We start from the raw sequence: 13,391 nt of genomic DNA, 5'->3' as shown, positions 1-13,391 counted from the left end.
CACATGTGGACTAACTATGGCTAGCAACCAGGGCAACAAGAATGGACAGACACAAATCCCAAGTTGCAGGAGAAGGGCGTAAGAGGAGGGGCCCAGACCAGACCGCTCAGACCTCGAACGGCCTCAAACGGCCCGGTCTTTGCCCTGTCTTCGCCCCGGGCTTAGTCCCGCGCGCGTCCCGCGTCGCGGAAGACCCGGACCTGGATATAAGGACCGTTTGTGGGCAGTGGGCGGGCCACGGGGAGAGCGGACCGGAAGGTCTTACAGGTCACGCAGGGACTCCTGGACAATGGAGTCCCTGCACACGCTCGCAGCCCCGCTGCGCCTCGCTCCCACACCGAACTCCAGGCTCCTCACCAAAGTCACGAAGCAGCCCCCAGCCAAATGGGGCGAAGCGGCACCCGCGAAGCGGGTGCGGCAAGCAGTGGCCACAGGAACAACAGGCTACAGGAGATCCAACAGCAGCACCAGGAACAGCGCTACAACAAGCAGAAGCGTCCCAAGGAGCTATGCGGCGGGAGGAGGTAAAGTACCCTCCTGTGGGCGGTGGGCGGGCCACGGGGAGAGCGGACCGGAAGGTCTTACAGGTCACGCAGGGACTCCTGGACAATGGAGTCCCTGCACACGCTCGCAGCCCCGCTGCGCCTCGCTCCCACACCCAACTCCAGGCTCCTCACCAAAGTCACGAAGCAGCCCCCAGCCAAATGGGGCGAAGCGGCACCCGCGAAGCGGGTGCGGCAAGCAGTGGCCACAGGAACAACAGGCTACAGGAGATCCAACAGCAGCGCCAGGAACAGCGCTACAACAAGCAGAAGCGTCCCAAGGAGCTATGCGGCGGGAGGAGGTAAAGTACCCTCCTGTGGGCGGTGGGCGGGCCACGGGGAGAGCGGACCGGAAGGTCTTACAGGTCACGCAGGGACTCCTGGACAATGGAGTCCCTGCACACGCTCGCAGCCCCGCTGCGCCTCGCTCCCACACCCAACTCCAGGCTCCTCACCAAAGTCACGAAGCAGCCCCCAGCCAAATGGGGCGAAGCGGCACCCGCGAAGCGGGTGCGGCAAGCAGTGGACACAGGAACAACAGGCTACAGGAGATCCAACAGCAGCGCCAGGAACAGCGCTACAACAAGCAGAAGCGTCCCAAGGAGCTATGCGGCGGGAGGAGGTAAAGTACCCTCCTGTGGGCGGTGGGCGGGCCACGGGGAGAGCGGACCGGAAGGTCTTACAGGTCACGCAGGGACTCCTGGACAATGGAGTCCCTGCACACGCTCGCAGCCCCGCTGCGCCTCGCTCCCACACCCAACTCCAGGCTCCTCACCAAAGTCACGAAGCAGCCCCCAGCCAAATGGGGTGAAGCGGCACCCGCGAAGCGGGTGCGGCAAGCAGTGGCCACAGGAACAACAGGCTACAGGAGATCCAACAGCAGCGCCAGGAACAGCGCTACAACAAGCAGAAGCGTCTGAGTAAGCCCTCACTCTCTCGGACAGAGGCTCAGAATTGGAGTGCAAGAAGAAACCTGCAGCATCAGATAGCTCTCTATACACCCCACCAAGTATGCATTGAGCATTTATTTGTACAGCGCGTGCTTCAAACTGTAAGCTCCAACAGGTAATATCACAGTAATGTATAGATCAAATATTTTTAACTGGACTGAGCATCCGTGTCTACATATCTCTGTGCATCCGTGTCTACATATCTCTGTGCATCCGTGTCTACGTATCTCTGTGCATCCGTGTCTACGTATCTCTGTGCATCCGTGTCTACGTATCTCTGTGCACCAGAGTCTACGTATCTCTGTGCACCAGAGTCTACGTATCTCTGTGCACCAGAGTCTACGTATCTCTGTGCACCAGAGTCTACGTATCTCTGTGCACCAGAGTCTACGTATCTCTGTGCACCAGAGTCAACCAATCCCTGAGCACCAGAGTCAACCAATCCCTGGGCACCAGAGTCAGCCAATCTCTGGGCACCCGAGTCAGCCAATCTCTGGGCACCAGAGTCAGCCAATCTCTGGGCACCCGAGACAGCCAATCTCTGGGCACCCGAGACAGCCAATCTCTGGGCACCCGAGACAGCCAATCTCTGGGCACCCGAGACAGCCAATCTCTGGGCACCCGAGTCAGCCAATCTCTGGGCACCCGAGTCAGCCAATCTCTGGGCACCCGAGTCAGCCAATCTCTGGGCACCCACGTCAGCCAATCTCTGGGCACCCACGTCAGCCAATCTCTGGGCACCCACGTCAGCCAATCTCTGGGCACCCGTGTCTGCCAATCTCTGGGCGCCCGTGTCTGCCAATCTCTGGGCACCCGTGTCTGCCAATCTCTGGGCACCCGTGTCTGCCAATCTCTGGGCACCCGTGTCTGCCAATCTCTGGGCACCCGTGTCTGCCAATCTCTGGGCACCCGTGTCTACCAATCTCTGGGCACCCGTGTCTACCATTCTCTGGGCACCCGTGTCTACCAATCTCTGGATTTTAAGCCACAAGGGTAGAGAGGGAAACTGTAGAATCCCAGCACACCCTTATGCTGGTGAGTTGGACTACTCAGGGCATACAGCTTCAGAGTTACCATTTCTAACCTTATCGGCAAGGTTGCTTTTCCCGAGCCCCACTAAGTGCCTATATTACTGCTCAACTGCATCTCCAATCCAATCGTGGTGCCTCACAATCTAACACCTTAATTTTTAAGGCAATTAAAAATCACTGTGTCCAGATTTTAAGGGGTGTCCACGTTAACTCTTCACCAGCCTCCCCACTACGCCATTTGAGGGAAATGATTTGTCTGGTTACTGGCTTATCGGAGCTAGTCACCACGTCCTCATGTGCCATTTAATCACACTCCACCCGAGCTTCCCAGTCCGCTTCCACCACTCCACCGGTTCAGGTTACTCCTCACACAGAATAATACTATTTAGAACTGCATCAAAATTTGCAGTCGCCCTCCGCCAGGTCTCTGGGTTAGCATACTGGCATTAATGGAGGGACAGAGTAGAACCAATGGTATAGGTCCCTGCGGAGCTACTAGCAAGTTCTAAGACAGAGTAGAACCAATGGTATAGGTCCCTGCGGAGCTACTAGCAAGTTCTAACTAGCTGGTGCCACAGTCACACCCTCCTATTACATGCACTTTAAATGGGAGCGTATTTGCTCCAATCGCCTGCTGTTAAACAGCTCACCTGTTGCATGACTCCACAGGCTAGGTACCCAAGACACAGATCCAACTGGAGTTAGCACAGAATAGAGAAGGGGTTCAACTGTACCAGGACTCAAAATTCACAGTGCCTGAACCATGGGCACCGGGCTTGGTATACCAGAGACACTGGTAGACTCACAAATCGATTCTTCTTGACAGCTTTCCAAAAACCCAAGAAGGGAGGTCTAAGAGCAGGCAATAAATAAAAAACACATCAACATCTACTCTTGTTTAAGCAGCTAACAGAACACGGACTTTGACTGGGAGATTGGAATAGTTCCTTCAGAAAGGAAGGATGTGAATAAAGCTTTAATTACTGGCGCCATGGCTAACTTCTTTGGGAGTTTAAGTCGATGTTCCGTGTTGTAAGCATTAGTTTCCTGAAATTAAACTTAAAAAAAAAAAAAATTGTGTGAATGGCAACTTCGAAGACAAGTTTTATTGCATGCACCTATTACAAAACAGCACACAGGCCAATTTAATCTGAACTTAAAATATATTTATTAATACAAGGAATCACAAAAACTTCACTGGCTGGATAGGGCTGAAAATATTGTTTGGAGAAATATACGTAGAGACCTTCGATATCATAACCAAAACTGCTCAGCACTTGCAATAAAGTGTTCAGCTTGTGGTCTCGGCAAAGCGGTCACTTGGAAATCCAGAGGGAAACACATTTTTTGAGGCAAACTGTTTCTATAAATCCTCTTCATTTCAGTTTGCTGAATATCTTATGAGCCACCTGCAACAAAGAAAGAGACAGAAAGTTGAGACAAAATATTCAATGAAAGATTTCGTGAGCTGCATTTAGTAAGCTGTCAAGAACTGGATAGGAAAAGGAGCGGTATGACTGCGTTCTTAGTGTTACTAACTTGTTGACGCACTCCCAAGCCGGGCCACTGATATAAGCAAATGAAACCCTGGGTGCAGCGAGCTGCTCAAATCCTCAAATAAAAAGCCCTTACATAATACACAGCATAAGAATGAATGAGATTATGATGCTCATCCGTACAAGCACACACACATCAACTTTACCACTCATGTCTCGCACATCTAAAATGCTTAAAGAAGGTTATACAATGCAAGATGATAAACCACCCAACTGTGGTAGGTCACATGTCAAGTACCAAATGACAACCTCTCTGGATTCTTTAGTTTGCTTCGGGGCTCATTACCTGCAATTAAGTTCTTAACTTTTGCAGGTTTTTTTTTTTTTTAATTCTAAGTGTTTTTACGGATATCCTATACATTGCTGGACTTATAAGTAGTTTTTGAAGTCACTGATATTAATACTGGCAATATCGTAAGCCCCATTTCTACGGTGCTATCTCAGCCACACTGTTCCCAGCCTTCCTTTTTTCTTTTTTTCATGAGTATTTTGCCTGTCCGAGTTCTACATTCGTACGCACTTTGGTGGTGGTTTTGTGGAGAGAGCGGCAACCACTTTCTATCATAGCAGGCCAGCTGGTTATGTTCTTGGCAGAACTGGGCAACAGGTGCAATGCTAGTGTGCCATAGGCAAGCCTGTCTGAGCCCAGTGCCAGAAAGTGCCAATTTTTTAGGTCAAGCATCCGAGACCTGTTTAACTTCTCCCATGAGCTTAAAGCCATCCTCCTGCTTTTGATTTGTTTATTTCAGTGACTTTTAAAAATCCTTGCATGCTAGTGGTCAGGCCCTCCTTTTTAGGTCGAGAATCCGCGCATGCGCTGCTGCAAAACCTGCTGTTTACACTCTACAGAGTAATAACAGCTGCTGCTTGCTATTGGTTAAAAACGTTATTGCTTTTGCATCTTGGCTCCTTGTTGACAAGGGCTCCTGATACATACCTTCCGTTTGTATGCTAGGAGCACCGGCCAACTACAGTTTCCTTACCCTGTAGGTTAGTATCTATTTGTTTATGAACTACTTTTTTTTTTAAATCAAGCGCCCCCTTCAGCGTTTTTCCTTGCGCTCGCTGTATGTTGTTTACACCTTGGCTGCTATGGCTTTTCCCCTCCTGTGCTGAACTTGCTTGAATACTATGGTTTCATGACAAGGTCAGCTGGTCATAAGCACAGCTCAACTGAGCTGAGCTCGTCATGAGCATGGAAAGGGTTAAACTTCCCACAAAATGCTAGTCCAGTGCCTGCTTTCATTCTCAGCACTTCATATTTCCTGCAACTCCCTCAGCCGTCCCGCAGCTCAGTCAGTGCTTGTTTTCATTATTAATTATTTTATGTATTTTCTGTGCTCCTCGCACGATCTGTAGTGACTTCAGACCAGGTCGTCCCGCTGCTTGTTTTTGTTGCAGTATTATATAGCGCGAACTCGACCAAAAGGTATTAGAGGCTTTACACTGGCACCAGTTACTTTGCACATGGACATGTTAAATTTATTGGTAGGAACCGGGGGATTAAGTGATTTGCCCAGATTCACAGGAAGTTGAACAATGCCGAGACTCAAACCTGCTTCCCCAGCTCCAAAGTCGGCAGCCAGTCATTAGTAAATGACAGCCATTCCAAGTGGAGTCTGATGCTTAACATGATAGTTTAACAGCAGAGAACTCTTACAGCGCCTTTGTCTTCTTCTATTCAGCCAGAAACAGAGCTCGGGAGGGCTTTGAACGTTTTTCAGAAGCTTTAACACTCGCGTTTGCTGATAAATATGCAAATATCCATTTTATTTTGTCTCACAAAGCTTGTTGCCCCTTGTATCTCTCAGCACTCTATTTGTATTCAAGGGAGTGTCTTAAAAATGGGAACATCCCCAGGGGCACCAAATGCCCCAGGGGGTGTAAGTGAAGTAGCACATCAGCTCAAAAGGAGAGCGCAGCACCTTAATATTACCTTCCTGAAACACAGTTTTGCTAGGGGTCATTTCCATCCTCAGGCACCTTATAAACCTATCCAACGTCAAATGAACATTGTGCCATTGCATTGATGGGACGGCACGGGTAAGGCAGGAAACAGAGACCCTCCAAACCTGTCCCAGCAAGAAGCTGTGGCATTGATAATGCCGGGACCTGCAGGAGGCCGCACCAGGCATGGGTCATCAGGGGCCTGCATCGTCCTCTCAAGGGGTGCTATGCATGCGGAATGTACCTACCAGCACCCGCACCCTAGGAGGCGCGTGTGCATGTGAACCTGCAATGAGTGTCTGGCACAAGCTGTGGCCTCGTGCCCATTGTGCATGCCTGCATACTATTATTTAAGCTCACAGCAGACCCTTCCGCGGTGCGCTGCTACTGAGCCCAGGGCTGGTTCCCAGACGCTGTGCTTGGAAGGGGGAAGCCTCAGGCGCTATATGGATCTGTGGAGGCTAGTATTCGAACTCTTGTAACACAAAAGGCATTTCCAGTGCTGCATGCACCCCTCAATTGCGAACCCCAGCAAACGCTACCAATAGTAAACAATAGAGTTGTATATAGCGTTCAGTGTTGTAGGTTATTTTGTCCTTAAGGCGCTTTCATATCTTATTTTACACATTTGCAGTGGATCACAATGTGAACATCAAGATTGAAACTACAGTCCGCTCGATACACAGTGACCGCCATTAAAAAATATCAGTTAGGAAGGATAACGTTAGGGTGGGGTATTGTAGTGCCAACATGGCGAAGTCTTCAGGGTGCTTGAGATGTCCTCTGTTTGAACCGTGTTAGTAGAGGACAGGCCTTACTTGCCAAGCTCTCTTGTGAGCTTGAAGGGGTGATTGCACTCATGAACGAAGCGCTCTTTACATTAATATTCAGGGCTTGTATAAGGGGGTTGGGAAGTGTGGTCATGTGAGGGCTCCTACGGGTACAGGGAATTTCTGCAGGTTGTCACTGAGAATGGTGTTTCACTCCCAGCACGTACAGTGGTACTTAAAATACTCACTCTTTGTGCCATCTCGCTCTCTTCTGTTGCAAAATGCTTCCATGCCTGTCTCTAAAGCTAGTAGTCCCTGCTAACAAACTACTCACTGTTATCCAGTCATGCATGCAACCCTTTTTAGCCAAAATTTACCTTAAAAAAACTGCATCAAAATCTTTGCCCACGCCCCCTCGCTTGTTCCAAGCTGTGCTAGATGGTACCATAGTTAATCGTAATTCCACCAAATAAACCTTATTTCTTTAAAAGTGTATTATAGACCCACCTCCTTTTTCACTATTTTGTTCCCTGCTATTGTTATTACAAGATGGCTCCACAAAAAAAGCAAAAACTATGTCATTTACAAAGCCAATAGCTCTTACTTTAACAAATGCGAGACCAAGTGCATTGCAAATGATTGTTCCCTTGGTTTTTCCCCACACAGCATGGACCAAGTACCATATCATTTTACATTTTGCTTGTTTATTTGTGGTTTGGGGGACTTTTTTTCCCCCTTTGTTTCTTGCTTGTGTTTTGAAAGTTGAGTGTTAGGCTTCAGTGCCCGTAGCTGCTTCAATATATAGCATTTTACAATGGCTAAGTCTAAACCTGGTAGAAAAAGGTGTGTGTTCCCATTGTGCATCACTGTTATAACAAGGGACTGCCACCACAGATTCTCATGCCTACCCAGTTTTTCTCCGTAAGCCATTACACATGCTGGCACGTTTGCGCACATCAGGCTGCAGCACTAAGCGAGCATATTCTCTTCACGTCCCCCTAGCCGCTACTATCCTTCAACTGTTCCTTGTGCAGGTACACTCGCATGCTTCACTCAGCAGAGCCATTACTAAGCAGTAATCACAGCAGGCCTTGCTCTCCCGTACGCTTCCCTTTATTTCGGTTTCTTTTTTTACTTTGCTTACCATGGGGCACCCACGCTTTAGCTTTAAACATGTAAAGCTAACGCGTTTGTGCCGGGATTGCTTCAAAAGTAAAGAAATAGAAAACAATTGACAGTTTTTTTCTATTGCTTTATTATTAGTGCAATCGCGGCACAGGGCGTTAGCTTTACATGTTTAAAGCTAAAGCGAGAGTGCCACCATTGTAATAATGTTTCAGCATGTCCGTCGCATGCAAAACTGATTTACATGGGAGCTGCTTTCTTTCACAGGGTTGTCGCAGCCGCCATCTTTCCCTGCTTCCAATAGGTTGTCAGTTCCCTTTCTGCCTCCATATGCCCTCCCAGCCTAATCAGGGCCGGGCTGAATGTGAGTGGCTCGGGATGGGGTCCTGCATTTACATTGCGACTAACTTTTATTTACATGGACGCAGTTTTCCTGCTACAGCACGGCGCCCGCTTTCATGTATTCACAGGGTTGCGCCAGCTGCCATCTAAAGTACAACCGGCAAGTGCAAAATGTTAAAATTGCTGACCTCCAAAGAACTTGGAGGTTTGAAAATGTTGCCATAGCCTGAAGTGCCTTCAAGGGAATTCGTTTGAAATGATGTTTGTCACTTTTAAATTGATTTAGAGGGATGGTAAACTAATCCCTATATGTAATTAATACACCACATATGATATTTTAAATGACTTTAGAAAAATCTTTAACACATAAACAACATATAAACAACAAGCACAAGGGTGTTTTTTAGAAAAATAGAATTTATCAAGAAAATTTAAGTGGTAGATGATGTCATATACAGATGAAAACAATTCAAATAACAATTAGGCCTGCAGGTACATGGAGAAATAAAATTGGTAAGTGACACAGCAGAACCTAAAAAAACAGCTATCCCAGGTCGAAAGTTAATGAGACAATAAAGGGATAAGAAGAATGTCGACGTTTCGGTCTCCTAAAGAATACTTTGAGACCATCCTCAGGACTGATGTCAATTACGTGCTGTATAGGACCAAGTGTAATCTATTTATTAGGCCGCGCCGCACAAAGGAGTTGAACGGTAGTGATAACAGTTTTCAAGCGATGACCAAATCCAAATTACATCTGCTAAGGCATGGCTGAAAGATATTATAACGATATGCGGCCAGTAACATTTCAGGTATATGAACAGCCAGCCTGGCGTCAATACAGACAGGCATTTTTATATTTATTAGGCAAGTGGATAAGATAAGAACCTCCACTCAGAGCTCTTTCAGAGGTCACAACACTCCTGAGGCGGAAGCACGCTCGATTTTAAAAAAATGTAATTGTTGGAATTGAAATTGTTTTTACCTGTCTTCACTTCACTCTGCGCACGCCCCCTCGCAAACCTACTATATAAGCCGCGCTGATAGGTACAGCTCACATTCAGAGGTCACAACACTCCTGAGGCGGAAGCCGGGAGCACGCTCAATTTTTAAAAAATGTAATTGTTGGAATTGAAATTGTTTTTACCTGTCTTCACTTCACTCTGCGCACTCTCCCCGCCCTGATCACTGTCAAATTGCAGCGCAGCCAACATCAACGCTGCCACGGCACTGTGATTTTCGTCGCCATTCTCTTCCCGAGCCCACAGGCCACGCCCACGGCCCTGAGGCCACGCCCCCTCCTCTCACATAAATATAATGTGCCTTCCCCGGACGCGCGCAACGGGCACGCCGCATGCGTGCCGAAGGCGCGCCCGTCCACGGACGGCAGGGGCAAGGGGCCACCCCCCCTGTCCGGTCGCCCTACCGGGTCAGTAATTATAGCCCGCACTCCCTGCTCCAATTAAGGAAGGATGCTGCCCCACCATGTCACTACGCCTGGGACCTTTCTATACAACACCCCACCTGTAATCAGTGCAGTTTTCATTTTTCCCCTCATACAAAAGGGGGAACCCACACAATATTCCATGTTCTTGCTCAACTGTAGATCCCTTCCCAAGCACACCTTGGAAATCTCTTTATTGATAGAGGATGCAAACCCGAACATCCTCTTCCTTACAGAGACTTGGCTGCTTGAGCATTCAGAACCTGATCTGGTGCAAACCCTCCCACAAGGATTCTATATTCCGCCATGACTGCAAAACAGGAATCGGTGGTGGACTAGCAGTGATCCACAAGATAGGCTACGAAATCACTAGTACTCCCGCCCGTGTCCCTGACAGTGAATGCCTTCCCTTCACTATAAAATTCAGCCCCACCAATACGTTCTCAGGCATGCTCACATACCGTCCACCCGGGACGCAAGGACAATTCCTCTCTAACCTTGCCCCAACGGTTGCAAACCTCGCTCTTAGCTCTGCCAATTTCACGCTCCTGGGAGACCTGAACACCCACCTTGATGACCCTAATGACTCAAACGCCAGAGAATTATCCTCTAGTCTGGGTGCCCTCGAACTACAGCAACTAGTCCTCGAGCCCACCCATCAAAAGGGCCATCTTCTGGACCCCATATTCAGCATTTGCCCGAACCTACAAGTCGGAAAACCCTCCCCTGGACTGATCACTTCCTTATTCCTCTCACATGGACCCTTCCCAACCACCCCTTACCAAGACCCAAGACTTGCCAAAAGTCACATAATTGGTCCAAGCTTCCCCAGCCGCCAAAACCTCCAACCCTATAGAGGGCAACAAGAATTACAACATCTGGATCACCAAATCTCTAGATCTAGTACTCCCACTCAAATGTACCTACCCCAAGCAGGGGAATGTAACCGCCCCTTGGTACACCACTGACCTACGAGACGCCAAACGAAACTGTAAAAGAATTGAGAGGAAATGGCGCCTCGACTATTCACCAACGGGCAAAACAGATTACAGGGCAGCTATCAAAAGCTACAAAACTAGTATTAAACTAGCGCAGGCAAAGTATTTTGAGGAAAAAATTGACAAGGCAGCCTCAAAGCCCAATTAAATCTATCAGATAGCAAAATCGCTCCTTCAACTACCGGAGACACCAAAGGAGCACAGCAACACCCAAGTCCACTGTGATGAGCTAGCGGACTTCTTCTATCATAAAATAGAAATTATCAATTCCTCTTTCACTCAAAACTCCGCTCCGACTAGCTGCTCAGACCCAGACTCCGTGTCAGTAGCACCCGCCCTCCTCGCATATATCCCGCCCTTAGACCTCAGCCATTTGGAGAGTATCATGCAGCAGGTCAAATCAGGATCACCTACTGACCCGGCCCCCCCGGGAGCTCTTCCCGATCACCAGTCAGATCTCACCCACTATTCTGGACCTGCTCAACTCCTCTCTCCACGCCGGCATCGTCCCGCCTCCATGGAAGCGAGCAATGGTCAAGGCCCTATTAAAGAAACCAAGCCTCGATCAAAACAACCCCTCCAACTATAGAACTATTTCTCTGCTAGCGTGGCTCAGCAAACTACTAGAGAAGTATGTCAATTCTATCATGACACACTTTCTGGAATCAAACGCTATACTTGATTCCTCACAGACGGGCTTTCGGCCCCTCCACGGAACAGAAACAGCTTTGGTCGCAGTGACGGAGGAGGCAAGAAGGATCCTGGATAGCGGTGGGTCATCGACCTTCGTGCCGCCTTCGACACTGTAAACCACAACATTCTTCTCCACCGTCTCAGTAGGATAGGCATCTCGGGAACGGCACTCACCTGGCGGAGATCCTTCCTCACAGATCAATCTTTTCAGATATTCGAGAAAGATCTCACCTTCCCCAGCAAACACCTGAACTGTGGGGGGCCCCAGGGCTCCTCCCTGAGCCCCACCCTTTATAACGTTTACCTCAGCCCGTTGGCTGATGTCGTTCGCCCCTTTGGGGTGAAAATTATCACATACGCGGGCGACACAGCTAGTGGTAGCATTGGATCCCCCTCTCAATTCCCACCACAGCCTACACAAATGTCTAGAAGCAGTCGCCGCCTGGATGACGGCCTCCTGCTTAAAACTAAATGGGGAGAAAACAGATCATGCTCCTGGGAAATACCATCACCAAATCTATCAACTCCATCTGGCCCCCCTGGCTAGGCTGTCCCCCCGTACCCAAAGAAGAAATCATAAGCCTCGGCATATGGCTGGATAGAACACCTCATTTTAATTACCAGGCAACCAAGCTATCCGCCACATGCTTCGGGCTCCTGAGGCTACTACACAAGATCCTCCCCCTTCTTCCTCCCCACTCAAGACGGATCATGGTCCAAAGGCTGATCCTCTCTCGCCTTGACTGCGGAAACGCCCTATACCTTGGGGCCCCACCGTCCACGCTTAACAGACTCCAAATTGTCCAAAACTGTGCCGCCAGGACTCTTCTCTATATCCCTCAACGCGTCTCAGTCAAATCCCGACTGAAGGACCTCCATTGGCTCCCTGTAAAATCGAGAATTGAATTCAAGGCCATGTGTATCGCCCATCGCTCCTATTGGGGAACAGGCCCCGCTATCAACCGTCCCCTTTTAAATGCCTATCATCCCAATCGACACCTCAGATCCGGGACATCCTATCTCACCACAGTGCCTCGAATCAAGAGAGCAAGGTGTGGAGGCCGTTCGCTCTCCTACAACTTAGCCAAGATCTGGAACACGCTCCCCCACACAATCAGATCAGAGCCTAAACTACTTACCTTCCGAAAGCTCCTTAAAACCTGTATGTGTAATGTAAATGTATTGGCATTTATATAGCGCACTACTTACCCGTAGGGTCCCAAGGCGCTTCGACCGCTGCGAAACCCTTCCTGGCTTCCCTGAGAGATGGTCCCTTAATGGGTATCTCCAGGGTGAGACCAGGCATCCCCGGCGGTCTGGTGGGGCCGTTAGTGAAGATGAGGCAAGCTAATGCCCAGAGTTGCCGAGTGTGATCGCTGATCAGAGTGGGCACCGAGGCGAGAGAATTATCGAGTCCGCTGACCCTGGTCCAGAAACCTGCCGCGCCGGGAATCAAACCCTCGTCCCGGGCCGTCCTCTGCTCTCGGGTCTGCCGCCTCTAACCAGTGAGCCACACTACTTCAAACCTGGCTTTTTAACAAACCTACATAAATCTAGCGTACTCCGCCTTCCCACATGCAGCAAGACGTGTAGCTGCATTTTTAGTAACTTTTGAACAATTTGAGATAGAAAGTAATTTTGTTAAAATATGTAGGTTATGCAGCAGATGATGGATTATGTAGCAAGTGTGTCAAATGCATGATCATGCAGAAATCGCAGCTGCCGCGAAATCGCATCATTCCAGTGGCCCTGCCAAACATGCAGCATCAGACTCAAAGAAAAAAGACCCAGTACCAAAATAAAATGGGCCCCATTAGTGAGTTAGTTAGCTAGAAAAGTGTCTCATGTTTGCAAACTAGGGCAGGTTTGAACTTGTAAAGATATGCTGTGTAAGTTTTTTGTAAGGTATGGAAGACTGCACTGATTCGATTTTGGTGCAGGCAATGTTTGCTTTAATATCATAAAAATCAATAGTAAAAACCGGCTCACCTCA

The 13,391-nt window shown here is 48.9% G+C and overlaps 1 protein-coding gene across 1 annotated transcript in view; it reads right to left on the bottom strand.

The window, feature by feature from the left end:
* Positions 1–3,667: 3,667 nt before the first annotated feature.
* UQCRH (ubiquinol-cytochrome c reductase hinge protein) overlaps positions 3,668–13,391 on the bottom strand; it is a 119,133-nt gene continuing 109,409 nt past the window's right edge. The window contains exon 4 of the mRNA XM_086952345.1: positions 3,668–3,932. Coding sequence (XP_086808471.1) covers positions 3,900–3,932 — 33 coding nt within the window. The 3' untranslated portion in view covers positions 3,668–3,899. The remainder of the gene's footprint in view (positions 3,933–13,391) is intronic.

The sequence above is a fragment of the Lissotriton vulgaris genome, chromosome 1_1, assembly GCF_964263255.1.
Source record: "Lissotriton vulgaris chromosome 1_1, aLisVul1.2, whole genome shotgun sequence".
NCBI lineage: Eukaryota > Metazoa > Chordata > Amphibia > Caudata > Salamandridae > Lissotriton > Lissotriton vulgaris.
The sequence above is the reverse complement of the archived record's forward strand: the minus strand, read 5'-3'. Positions and strand labels throughout refer to the sequence as shown.